At 41.9% G+C, this 12893-nt stretch overlaps 1 protein-coding gene across 2 annotated transcripts in view; it reads left to right on the top strand.

The window, feature by feature from the left end:
• SH3TC1 (SH3 domain and tetratricopeptide repeats 1) overlaps nucleotides 1-10796 on the top strand; it is a 48967-nt gene extending 38171 nt beyond the window's left edge. For both annotated transcript variants that reach the window (XM_060777998.2, XM_060777997.2), the window contains exons 13-17: nucleotides 477-627; nucleotides 1012-1134; nucleotides 3381-3531; nucleotides 6120-6316; nucleotides 10274-10796. In XM_060777998.2, coding sequence (XP_060633981.2) covers nucleotides 477-627; nucleotides 1012-1134; nucleotides 3381-3531; nucleotides 6120-6316; nucleotides 10274-10528 — 877 coding nt within the window. In that variant the 3' untranslated portion in view covers nucleotides 10529-10796. The remainder of the gene's footprint in view (nucleotides 1-476; nucleotides 628-1011; nucleotides 1135-3380; nucleotides 3532-6119; nucleotides 6317-10273) is intronic.
• Nucleotides 10797-12893: the final 2097 nt, after the last annotated feature.

The raw sequence follows: 12893 nt of genomic DNA, 5'->3' as shown, positions 1-12893 counted from the left end.
AGAGGGAGCAAAGGAAGAAGGGGGAAAGAAGGAGAGAAAGATGGAATGTTGGCCTCAGTAACGCGTGGTGGGTAAAGCTAGTGCTCAGTAAAATTGCTGTTCATCTCTTAATGGCACAGAGTCATACCCATAAAAGTGTGCAGCCTAAACAGTTCCAATTCCTTGGCACTACACTTCCAGCTCCTGTTCCATGTTGATTTTAGGTATTCTAATTTGTTGGGAGGCTTCATCATTGATCAAGGAGCTGCCCACATTTTCATATTTTTCTGATTTCGTTCAGGTTTTTTTAGCTATGATCCGCCTGTCAATATATCCAAGTATCAACAATCCATTGCAAGACTCAGCAGTGTGTGCTAGGGGGCAACACAAGTTGCAATACCTGGAAATTGTCTTTCTTTTCCAAAAGAAAAATACAGTATCTGTTGATTTGGGTATGCTGTTTCCTTTTTAAACATGCTATCTGTGATTTCCTTTAGGGCATATAGATCTGCCCTCGAATATACCAAAAGAAGCCTTGGCATCTTTATTGATCTTCAGGCAAAAGAGAGGGAGGCTCAGGCTTGGCTCCAAGCAGGAAAGATATATTATATATTGAGGCAGAATGAGCTAGTAGATCTTTATATCCAGGTAAGAGTCATCATTGGTTGGGAAACTGAAAGTGTGATAGGATAAAATAATATGGGAAAAATGATTAATGGGGAATCCTATGATTATACATTGAATATAATGCTTCAGCTATTCAATTTCAGTCATGCAATATTGCATCTGTGTATGTTTATCTGAAACATATTACTATGGTTAGAAGTGGATGGGGAGAACAATTTGTGTAATTATTTTTATTTATGTAAGAAATAACCACTTATTGCTTTGAGACATTTTCAGGATTTTGCGAAGCTTTGCACTTCTGTCCAGGTGTGCTTGTAAACCATTTGTAGTTTCAGCATCAGGAGTCAGAGGATTGCTATTTTTATTTTTCTTGACCAATATTACAGAATGCATCTCTTTTTCTAGGCTGCCCAAAATGCCGCTATATGTATTCAGGATCCTAATTTAGAAATGAAATTATTTGAAGCTTCAGGAGACATTTTCTTTAATGGAGACTGGGAAAGAGAAAAGGCAATAGCTTTCTACAAGGTTGGCATTATTTTCTTGTTTTTTGTAACTGTTCATAGAACCATAGATTTGGAAGAGACCACAATCCAACCCCTTGCCATTCAGGAACACACAATCAAAACACTCCTGAGTTGACTCCACTATTGGCTCATGTTCACTTTTGAATCTACTAAGCTTCCTAAATCCCTTTTCACATGTTGTCAAGCCAGATGTTACCCATCCTATATCCATGCATTTCATTTATTTAGTACCTTACATTTTTCCCTCTTGAAATGCATTTTGTTAGTTTTGGCTCAGCTTTCTAATCTGTTAAGGTCATTTTAGAGTCTGATCCTGTCCTATGGGATATTAGCTATCTTGCCCGGTATGGTGTCATCCGCAAATCTGATATACTTTCTATTTCATTCCATCCCTTCCACTCCATTAACCAGCTTGGCACTGAAGTTAGGATAGTTGATCCGCTTGTTGTCTCTTCCACTGTTGTATCCCAGAGCAGAAACACCTCTGTACCTAATCACCACATCAGTTCAGTAAAATCAGCAAGCAGTTTATTGAAGGATAAATGTAAGCAAAGCATTAAAATGGTAAAACCAGTCTAGTCCAAAACAGTATAATCCAAAGATAACACATAGTCCATGAACTTCAAGGCACAAAGGTAAAAACATAAGATCCAAGGATGCACAATCCAAAAAAACAAGACAGCATAGAAATCGAATGCACAGAACAAGAACCTTGCAGAACTTGAAACAGGCAATTAGAAATCCACTTAGAAAAAAGATGTTCATAAAACTGTTACTCAAACTGATCTAAAATCCTTTCCCCATCTCATATAAAGCGTTTCTTCTCTCATGAAATGAAATGAAAACATTCCGTTTACCTTTTCAACCAGATAAGGACTTCTTTTCTCTCTTTTCTAATAAACGGGTTGACCTTCAGCAAGCTTGGGAACTCTCTCTTAGTTTACAAAAGTCTTCACTACCCCTGGGGATGCTTGCCATAGATGCATGCGAAACGTCAGGAGAGAATGCCTCTAGAACATGGCCATATAACCCGAAAAACCTACAACAACCCAGTCTTGCCTTCTGTCGTCTATCTCATTAACTTCTGCACCTGACAATTCATCCTCAGAAGACGGTTCTCCAGAGAAAGGCTGCCGTGAGCCCCTTTCTGGAATTTGATCTTCAGAATCTACAGGAGAAGCACTCCATTCATTATCAAGCAGTGAAACCTCAGGCCTTTTAGCAAGGCCAGGACTTGAAAGCTCAGGCCCAGAAAAACCATCATCCCCATTGAAATCAGACACAATCAATGGTGAACATCCACCTTCTGGAGCATGAAATCTGCAAGGCAAGTGAAGAATTTGTTGGACTTGATATTCTTGGCAGAGTTTGTCTTCCAGCAGATATCAAGATAGTTGAAATCTCTCATCTGAATTTGTGGTCATCTTTTCCAGGAAGGCATTATCCAAGTCCTCAATTTAGCTTTGACTCTCTCCCTGCCCCCTAATAATGATGCCCCTGTTGTTTGTTTCCTCCTTAACTTTTTTCCCAGATATTCCAAGGGTTTACATCATGAATCTCCTCATGGATGTAAACATCCTTGGTATATAATGCTGCCAGGCATGTAGCCGGGGGGGGGGGGGGGGGTTGAGGCGCTTCAGCCCCCCCCCCCCCCCCGAAATTCTCATGGTGGTTCGCGAAAAGGCCTTACTGGTGCATTATTTAAACTGTTATGTTTATTCATATCATGATCTGATCACCATACTCAATATATCCCATATGCATGGGGGTATTGGGGTAATGATACAAAAGGTTTGCTAGGCTAGACCCTCTTTCACTCAGACTCAGCCCCCCCCGAAACTCAGCCCCCCCCGAACACCCCCCCTGAAAAAAATTCACCCCTCCCCCCGAAACGAAATTCTGGCTACGGGCATGAATGCTGCTATTCCTCCTTCCTTCTTTAGTATATTTCTCAGAAATAGGTCATACCTCTTTATTACTATATTTCAACCATGAGCTTCTCTAGATCCCCGGCAAAACACTCATGCAGAAACATTCATGTTTGCCTCTCCTTCTTTGCCTTACTCTTGTATGCTTCCTGTTCATCCTCCCCATTTCCCAAACACATTGATTTCAATGACACTTGAGTTGGTAATAGCTATACAGAATGAATGTCAGCTCATTTATTATGTGGAATAATGATACATGAGCTTCCTTTGTAAAAATACTTTTCATAATAAATTGTCTTTTTATTTGCACTCATTTTAGGACAAGGCTTTGCCACTTGCGATTAAGACAAACAATAGCAATGCTGAACTTCGACTGGTCAACAAATTGGTGGAATTGCTTTTAAACCTACAAGCATATGAGGAGTGTCTGGAATATGCACGGGCATCATTAATGCTCAGTGTCCATTTAGGTAAAGAAAATATATAAGGAAATCAATTTAGCAGACTTTTAAAAGTAACTTGAAGATGGTTCAGACATACATAGATTTCTTATATCTTAAAGCTTGATAACTTAATTACTGCATTTTGATAACCCAGTAAACTTAAATTTATCCTGACACAAGCAAGTTTGGGATTCCTGTGAACTTGTTTCTTTTCCTCAATGGTAGAGCCATGTGTCTACAAAGGTTTTATATCATTGTAGTTTATCATTATGCCACAATCTGAGACATCGTTGCTACGGTAACACGTCATTAGAAGAGGCTTTTATTTAACAAACCATGGTCATGTTCAGAAGACATGATTATTTATTTCATATCAAAAGCATTGCAAAAATTAGTATAAAACTGATAAAAATAGAAGGAGCGCAGGTGGCTAAATATCTTTTGATCAAAAACGGGCAATAGCAATGGTATTGTCTGTAGCCTCCAACAATTCTTCCTCTGTACATGAGGCAGGGCATAGTGGACAAGCATACAGATGCGGAGTTGTCTATTCTGCTCCACAGTCACACAAGGTGTCGGATTCTTTTAGGTAGTTCCATTTTGCCAGGTTGTCTTTTGATCTGCTCATTCCACTTCTGGAATGAGTCTGTTCAGGGACTTCCAAATTGCCCATTCTTGGTTTGTCCCTGGAGGAAGACCCTCATGGGGGCCATCCAGTTGGGATTTCCTGGTCTAGCTGCCCAGAGGGATACCTTTGCTGTTGCTGGGGGGACGCCAAGAGGAGTGGTAGTTCTCATAAAGCTTTTCCTTGATTTGAGTCTACTGGGAGGAGGCTGGTAGCCATGTAATGGATGGCATTCACAGTGTTCAACTTTATTTCTCTAGCATTTCGCAGCAACTTCCCGTCGCACATCGGGAGGGCAATGCCAGCTAGCTTGTAGAGCTTATCAACAGGTGTAGGTTTAAGTCATCCTGTGATTATTCTGCCTGTTTCATTCAATGCTATGATATTTATTTATTTATTTATTTATTTATTTATTTATTTATTTATTTATCGTGTCTGGGGCAACCAGACAATTGTATTACATTTCTAACAGAACAAAACAAACAAACAGACAGACAGACAAAACACAAAGTTTGCAAGCCTGGTAGTTGATTAAATGTCTTTTGACCAGTGTCTGCCCACTTGGAGTGCCTCTGGTGTTGCCGCAAGGAGGTCCTCCATTGTGCATGAAGCAGGGCTCATGTTGCATTGCAGCAGGTGCTCAGTGGTCTGCTCTTCTCCACATTCACATGTTGTGGATTCCACTTTGTAGCCCATTTCTTAAGGTTGGCTCTGCATCTCGTGGTGCCATAGCGCAGTCTGTTCAGCGCCTTCCAAGTCGCCCAGTCTTCTGTGTGCCCAGGAGGGAGTCTCTCATTTGGTATCAGCCATTGGTTGAAGTTCTGGGTTTGAGCCTGCCACTTTTGGACTCTCACTTGCTGGTGTGTTCTAGCGAGTGTCTCTGTAGATCTTAGAAAACTATTTCTTGATTTAAGTCATTGACGTGCTGGCTGATACCCAAACAGGGGATGAGCTGGAGATGTCACTGCCTTGGTCCTTTCACTATTGGTTGCTACTTCCCGGCGGATGTCAGGTGGTGCAATACTGGCTAAACAGTCTAATTTCTCCAGTGGTGTAGGGCGCAGACACCCCGTGATGATGCGGCATGTCTCATTAAGAGCCATATCTACTGTTTTAGCGTGGTGAGATGTGTTCTACACTGGGCATGCATACTCAGCAGCAGAGTAGCATAGCGCAAGGGCAGATGTCTTCACTGTGTCTGGTTGTGATCCCCAGGTTGTGCCAGTCAGCTTTCGTATGATATTGTTTCTCGCACCCAATTTTTGCTTGATATTCAGGCAGTGCTTCTTGTAGGTCAGAGCACGGTCCAGGGTGACTCCCAGGTATTTGGGTGCACTCCAATGTTCCAGTGGGATTCCTTCCCAGGTAATCCTCAGAGCTCGGGATGCTTGTCTGTTCTTAAGGTGAAAGGCACATGTCTGTATTGTGGATGGATTAGGGATCAGCTGGTTTTCCCTGTGGTAGGCGGTAAGGGCACCTAGTGCTTCGGAGAGCTCAATGCTGTGGTGAACTGTGGGAAATCAAAAATGGAAATGAAAACTTCTTTGTGGACTATGTGAGTCACATACTCCACATGTGCACAGCATTGACTGGACATGTACTATAGCTGTTCAGCATGTTTTCTTGGAAGATAACCTTTCCTTAAATAATTCTTAAATATTTCCTTAAGCAATTCTGTTGTGCAATTGAGAAGAGTATCTTAAATTAATCTAAATGAAGCACTCCTTAAGTGGTCCTGCGATTTCATTTAGTGCTCTCCTTTCTTTGCAGATATTTGTATTGAAATCTATATTATCTGAATATGCAAATGTCAAACATATGTGTGTTGAGGATATCTTACAGTTCTAGCTGTGATACGGATTCACACGCTGTAATGATGGACATCTAAGCATAAATCTGTCCTAAGTCAATAGATGGCTTGATAAAGAGTACTGTAATTTATCCTTTTCTTTCTTGAAATTCCATGCTAATTTTTTGTTTACCTCATTAGGAAATCATTTAAGTGAAAGACTGGCATATCACCGGCTGGCCGTTATCTATCGTCATCTAGGACAATGTGAACTTACAGAACACTTCTTCTTAAAAGCCTTGTCACTGTGCCCCTCGCCTCTTCAGTTTGATGAGGAAGCCATGTACTATGTAAAAGTGTACCTTGCTCTTGGAGATATTACATTCAGTGACCTAAAGGTAAAATTGAGAAATCCGATATGTGAATATGGAAAAGAGTTTTCTGGGTTGAGAATGTGTACATATGAAGGGTGACACAGATTTATAAGCATGCTACTCAAATAAGTGACTTCCCAGTAGCTTACCAGTTCTGTTTTAATAGATTATTTGTTTGAATGATCAAGATGAATGCATGTTGATAGATTCAACCTGGGCACTTCCAGTGCTGCAAGTTACAGACCACTGACGTTCCACACATTTGATTTAAATAATGGGTTGCTTTTAAGTTTTCTAATGTGCAGAGTCTCTTTATTTTGCATGCTAAGATGAGGAAGGGAGAAGAACTGATATTTCACCTTAGTCACCTCCAGATTGGATTACTGTAATGCACTCTACATGGGGCTGCCCTTGAAGACGGCTCAGAAATTTCAATTGGTACAACGGGCAGCAGCCAGGTTACTAACTGGAGCGACTTACAGGGAGCGGTCAACCCCCCTGTTTAAGAAACTCCATTGGCTGCCATTCATTTTCCAGTCCCAATTCAAGGTGCAGGTTCTTACCTACAAAGCCCTGAACTGTTTGGGACCCGCCTACCTGCGTGACTGCATTTCTATGTACGAACCCACGTGATCTCTTCGATCATCTGGAGAGACCCTGCTCTCACTCCCACACCCTTCGCAGGTGCGATTGGTGGGGACGAGGGAGAGGACCTTCTCTGTTGTGGCCCCCCGACTCTGGAACTCACTCCCCAAGGATATCAGACAAGCCCCCACATTGGCAGTCTTTAGGAGGAGCCTGAAAATGTGGCTGTTCCAGTGTGCCTTCCCTGAATAAGGAAACAATGCCCTGCTCTGATTAATTCTCTGCAGTTGTCCTCAGAAGCACTTTACTATCCGTTGGGTTGGTCTCCCTACATTATCTTTTAAAACCCTCCTGCTTAGATACATCCTCCTTCTGTTCACGCTCAGTGTTTATTTAAAAAAAATTAATTTATTACATCTGGCCCGACTATAAGGTTTTAAATTGTCTGTGTTATTGTTTATATGTGAGTTATATTAATTGTACTGTTTTATTTGCTTGCTGTTTTGTTTTTACTGATGTGTTGTTGGGTTTGGCCTCATGTAAGCCACCCCGAGTCCCCTTGGGGAGATGGTGGCGGGGTATAAATAAAGTTTTATTATCATTATTATTATTTCAAGGGAGAATGCTGCATGTTGATCAACTTAAATTTCTTATTTTTGTTGTTGTCAAGAGCTGGTAGAGGGTATTGTTTGGGGCTGTGGAAGGAAAAGTTATGATAAAGGCATGACGAAAGACATGTTTTTGGTTTGGGTTGATCAAAATATAATATTGTATTGTTGAGTTTAACACATATTTCATACAATGGAGTATTCAACATATATTGACTATTGGCTACAGTAAACACTTAAAGAATAAACAGAAAATGCTTACCATTATGTTCACAGGACCACTTGTTAGAGATATATAAAGCTTAAAGCATCTAAAACCCCTTTCCTGTCTTGACCAAACTTGTGTCTGTGGTTGGTATGGGACTGGATGATGGTGTACACATTCAAGTTTAATCCCAACTAGACAGAGATGAATGCAAAGCTGGGGTGAAAATTGCTGGAAGAAACATTAACAACTTCAGATATGCAGATGACACCACTCTGATGGCCGAAAGCAAGGAGGAGATGAGGAGCCTTCTAATCAAGGTGAAAGAAGAAAGCGCAAAAGCCGGGTTGCAGCTAAACATAAAAAAAATCAAGATTATGGCAACAAGAATGATTGACAACTGGAAAATAGAGGGAGAAAATGTGGAGGCCGTGACAGACTTTGTATTTCTGGGGGTACAAAGATTACTGCAGATGCAGACTGTGGCCAGAAAATCAGAAGACGCTTACTTCTTGGGAGGAGAGCAATGTCCAATCTCGATAAAATCGTAAAGAGTAGAGACATCAGACTGGCAACAAAGATCCGCATAGTCAAAGGCATTGTATTCCCTGTAGTAACCTACAGATGTGAGAGCTGGACCTTAGGGAAGGCTGAGCGAAGGAAGATCAATGCTTTTGAACTGTGGTGCTGGAGGAAAGTTCTGAGAGTGTCTTGGACTGCGAGAAGATCCAACCAGTCCATACTTCAGGAAATAAAGCCCGGCTGCTCACTGGAGGGAAGGATACTGGAGACAAAGTTGAAGTACTTTGGCCACATCATGAGGAGACAGGAAAGCCTAGAGAAGACAATTATGCTGGGGAAAGTAGAAGGTAAAAGGAAGAGGGGCCGACCGAGGTCAAGATGGATGGATGGCATCCTTGAAGTGACTGGACTGACCTTGAAGGAGCTGGGGGTGGTGACAGCCAACAGGGAGCTCTGACGTGGGCTGGTCCATGAGGTCACGAAGAGTCGGAGACGACTGAACAAATGAACAACAACAAGAAAGAGATGATCCTGGTCAGTCAAAATGCCATCCAGAGAATTCAGTTGTTCTGGATAGGCTTATACAAGTGCACACACAATCATACTGAAATGTAAGGTTTATTCCTAGACTTGACCTTGAGTGTGGATTTGGAGGTGACTGTGAAACTAATTCACAGTTAAAAGTAGTTCCCAGAGACACTCCTACCTGAAGATGGCTTGTGTCTTAATTACATCCCGTTTGGATTAATGTAATACGGTATTACAGGCAGTCCCTCAGTTACAAACATCTGACTTCCATTTGATTCTTAGTTACAAACGGGAGTGAGACAACAGGAAGAGAGAGGAAATCTACCTCTGGGAAGGGGAATTTACTCTTGTAAGAGTTATCATGAGCGGGAAAGTGTCTCCACTGAAACTTTATCACAAATCTTTGTTTCAACAACAACCCAAAATTTTCAAAATGCAATTGTTACAAGGACAAAAAATGAGGTAAAATCTTCTGAACAGGGGCACAGACAGCAAAACAAACACTGGGTGGTGCAGAAAGGTCTTTTAACAGAGCTGTCATTTTACCAAGGTGGTCCACGCCTTAGTCACCTCTAGACTGGATTACTGCAATGCACTCTACATGGGGCTGCCCTTGAAAATGGCTCAGAAATTCCAGATGGTCCAACGGGCGGCAGCCAGGTTGTTAACTGGGTCTCCTTACAGGGAGCAGTCAACCCTCCTGTTCAAGGAGCTCCACTGGTTGCCATTCATTTTCCGGACCCAATTCAAGGTGCAGGTTCTTACCTACAAAGCCCTGAACGGTTTGGGACCCGCCTACCTGCGTAACCACATCTCTGTATACGAACCCACACGATCTCTTCGATCATCTGGAGAGGCCCTGCTCTCGATCCCACCTGCATCGCAGGCACGATTGGTGGGGACGAGAGAGAGGGCCTTTTCAGTGGTGGCCCCTCGAATCTGGAACTCACTCCCTAAGGACATCAGGCAGGCCCCAACTTTGGCAGTCTTTAGGAGGAGTTTGAAGACGTGGTTGTTCCAGTGTGCCTTCCCAGAATAATGATCCCATAGCACTTTGTCCTCTGAAGCACTTTACATATTAGGTTTGCTTGTATGTTTTCCACAAATGCCACTTTCACCTTTTCGCCCATGTCCCGGCATCATTTCCAATTTTAACTTTACATTTGGCCTTCCCACTGTTTTTAAATGTGTGTTGTCTTATTGTTAATTGTTGCATATTTTATTGTCTATGTTTTTTATTTTAATTGCTTGTATTGTTGTTATTATTGCTTGTATTGTTGTATTTGGGCTCAGCCTCATGTAAGCCGCACCGAGTCCCTTGGGGAGATGGTAGTGAGGAACAAATAAAGTGTTATTATTATTATTATTATTATTATTATTATTATCATCATCATCATCATCATCATTACTGTGTTTTCAATGCTTTTACTCTCTTTTAGTTTAGTATTTTAATGTGATTCCTCAATTTAGGTATTCTTTAACACATACATAGATTACTTTTTGATGGCTCATATCTTCCTTCGCTTCTTTCAGGACCCCTTTGATGCTGCTGGATACTATAATTTAGCGCTTGCAGCTGCCATGGACTTAGGCAACAAGAAAGCTCAGCTGAAAATCTACACCAGGCTTGCCATAATTTTCCACAACTTCCTTGTGGACCGGGAGATGTCTCTCTTCTTCTATCAGAAGGCAAGAGCCTTTGCAACAGAGCTTAACATTCGTAGAATAAATCTGTCCCCTAATCAATATATGCAAGGAACATGGGCCTCTGCAAAAAAGGTCATGTAAGGATTACACCAGGGCATCTGATGCTAGGGAAAGTTGCTTCTGTTCTGATAAACTACAAGAAGTCCTTTTGTATTACAAGAAGAAGTGTGTCCTGTTTTCTACTCCAGCTTTATATGAATCATGATTCTGTTGACAGCTTTAAACAGGAAGCCAGTCTTCATTTTACCAACAAATTATGGAATTAATTGTTTCACTGATGAAAAAAAGAGGAAATTAGAAAGATAATTAAAGGCAGGAATTTACTGAATAAATGTCCTGACAAACTAAAGCTGAAAGTGTTATCACACTGTGTTTAAGGGTTATTAATGGGTACCGTGTGGTTTCTGGCTGAGTTCTAGCAGCATTTTCTCTTGACGTTTCACCTACATTGGTGGATGAATTTTCAGAGGATCTGATGGTGGTCAAGCAAGTGGAATATTTATATCTGTGGAATGTTCAGGATGAGAGAAAAGAACCATTGTCTGTTGAACAAGTGTAAAAGGTACAATTATCAAGCTAGATTTGTACGCATTGAGTGAGATCCACCCATCAACACAGGTCTGAGTCTGTAGTTTACAAAGGAGCAATGTGTGCCAGCTGGGATCTGAACCTGTGTGGGTTGAACAAACATTCACCATCACATACAGGAGACCCTATTTTTTGTGTGCAAGGTTTTTTTTAACTCTGAAAGGAAAAATGAATATGCAGCCAATCTGCAGGCAGTACCATGGAGAATGAAGCTTCCCCATGCAATGGAGTGCTGGATTTGGTTTGGAAAGAAGTCTGAAAGTGTTAATTCAGAGACTGGTCTTTATATTCAGAGTTATATTCAGTGTTAATTCAGAGATTCGTGAATATATGCAGGCAGGCCCATAGCTAGGATTTTGATTCGGGGGGGGGGGGGGGGGTGAGTCTGAGTGAAAGAGGATCTACCCTAGCCAGAGGCGGCCCTAGGTCATTTTCAACGGTAAGCAAACAGTATTTTGCCCCCCCCCCCCCCAACCAATCACTGATACATATTTTCTGTTCGTCATGGGAGTTCTGTGTGCCATATTTGGTTCAATTCCATCATTGGAAGTTCTCCATCAGTGGAGTTCAGAATGCTCTTTGATTGTAGGTGAATTATACATTCCAGTAACTGCAACTCACATATGTCAAAGTCTATTTTCCCCCAAGAGTGCCTCAAGAGCGCCCCTGGGCAAAATCAACTATACTGCAAATGCTTACTTTGCGTAATGGGTTGAGCCGCCCCTGACCCTAGCAAACCTTTTGTATCGTTACCCCAATACCCCCATGCATATGGAATATATTGAGCATGGTGATCAGATCATGATATGAATAAACATAACAGTTTAAATAATGTACCAGTAAGGCCTACTCGTGGACCACCATGAGAATTTGGGGGGGGGGGCTGAAACCCCTCAAGCTCCCCCCCCCCCCCCAGGCTACATGCCTGTATACAGGCCACATGGGGATTTTGAAGGTGGGAATCCAATCCTGTGCCAGGCTCACTATTTCCTGCAGCATTAGCAGTAGATTAGATCACAATGCTGCCAAAAGCTCCAGCCGTTATATTATTGTGGTTGACATCAAGTTCCCAAGTTCTTTCTCCCAGTGGGGTGAGGAAAGGTGTGATTTCCCCACTCCCATTGAACAACCCTGCAGCTCTCCCTTTCAAGCCTAGTGCCTTCAGAAAACTACTTGCTAATTTTATCCAAATTGATACAGTTTTAAGGAGAGAAAATAATATGGAACTTTATCACTCAAGGAAGGCAAACTGACATTGAAGCCAGACGATGATCCCAATCACACAACACCATGTTATGCCACTGCCAGCCTGTCTCTTTTCTGTGATTAACCTGTCCCCTGCTATTCACAGGAAAGTCTCTAAATAGCTGCCAATCCTGTAACATTTTTGTCATCAACCTTGTATGTTGGGTCTCTTTCCCTTGTGTTCCCAGTATGCCAGCACTGAAGTGCCATCACAGGTGAGACCTACCTCTTCTTTCTCCCCCTTGCTGTTCCTGAGCTGTAGTCTAATAATATGGACAGTGAAACCAGTTTCTCCCAAACCAGTTCCAAAATGACCTAAGTCATCAGTGTAGATGTGCACATAGACATAACAATTTCTACTTAGCTACCTTCTTACCTTGGATGGGCCTGAGGCAATATGTAACAGAGAAGAGTAAATACTCCTGTTTCTTCCATAAGCCCCATCACATGAGTCTGCACTCTGAACATTAATACCAAACCTTATCATCATGATCTGTGCAACCCTTGTGCTGCTGAACTGCTAATCTGAAGGTTGGCAGTTTGAATACATGGGACAGGGTGAGCTCCCACTATTACCCTAGTTCCTGCCAACCTAGCAGGAAAGGCAATAAGA

This window comes from Anolis sagrei, chromosome 5, assembly GCF_037176765.1.
Source record: "Anolis sagrei isolate rAnoSag1 chromosome 5, rAnoSag1.mat, whole genome shotgun sequence".
NCBI lineage: Eukaryota > Metazoa > Chordata > Lepidosauria > Squamata > Dactyloidae > Anolis > Anolis sagrei.
Note: the sequence above shows the minus strand (reverse complement) of the source record. Positions and strands in the feature narration are given on the sequence as shown.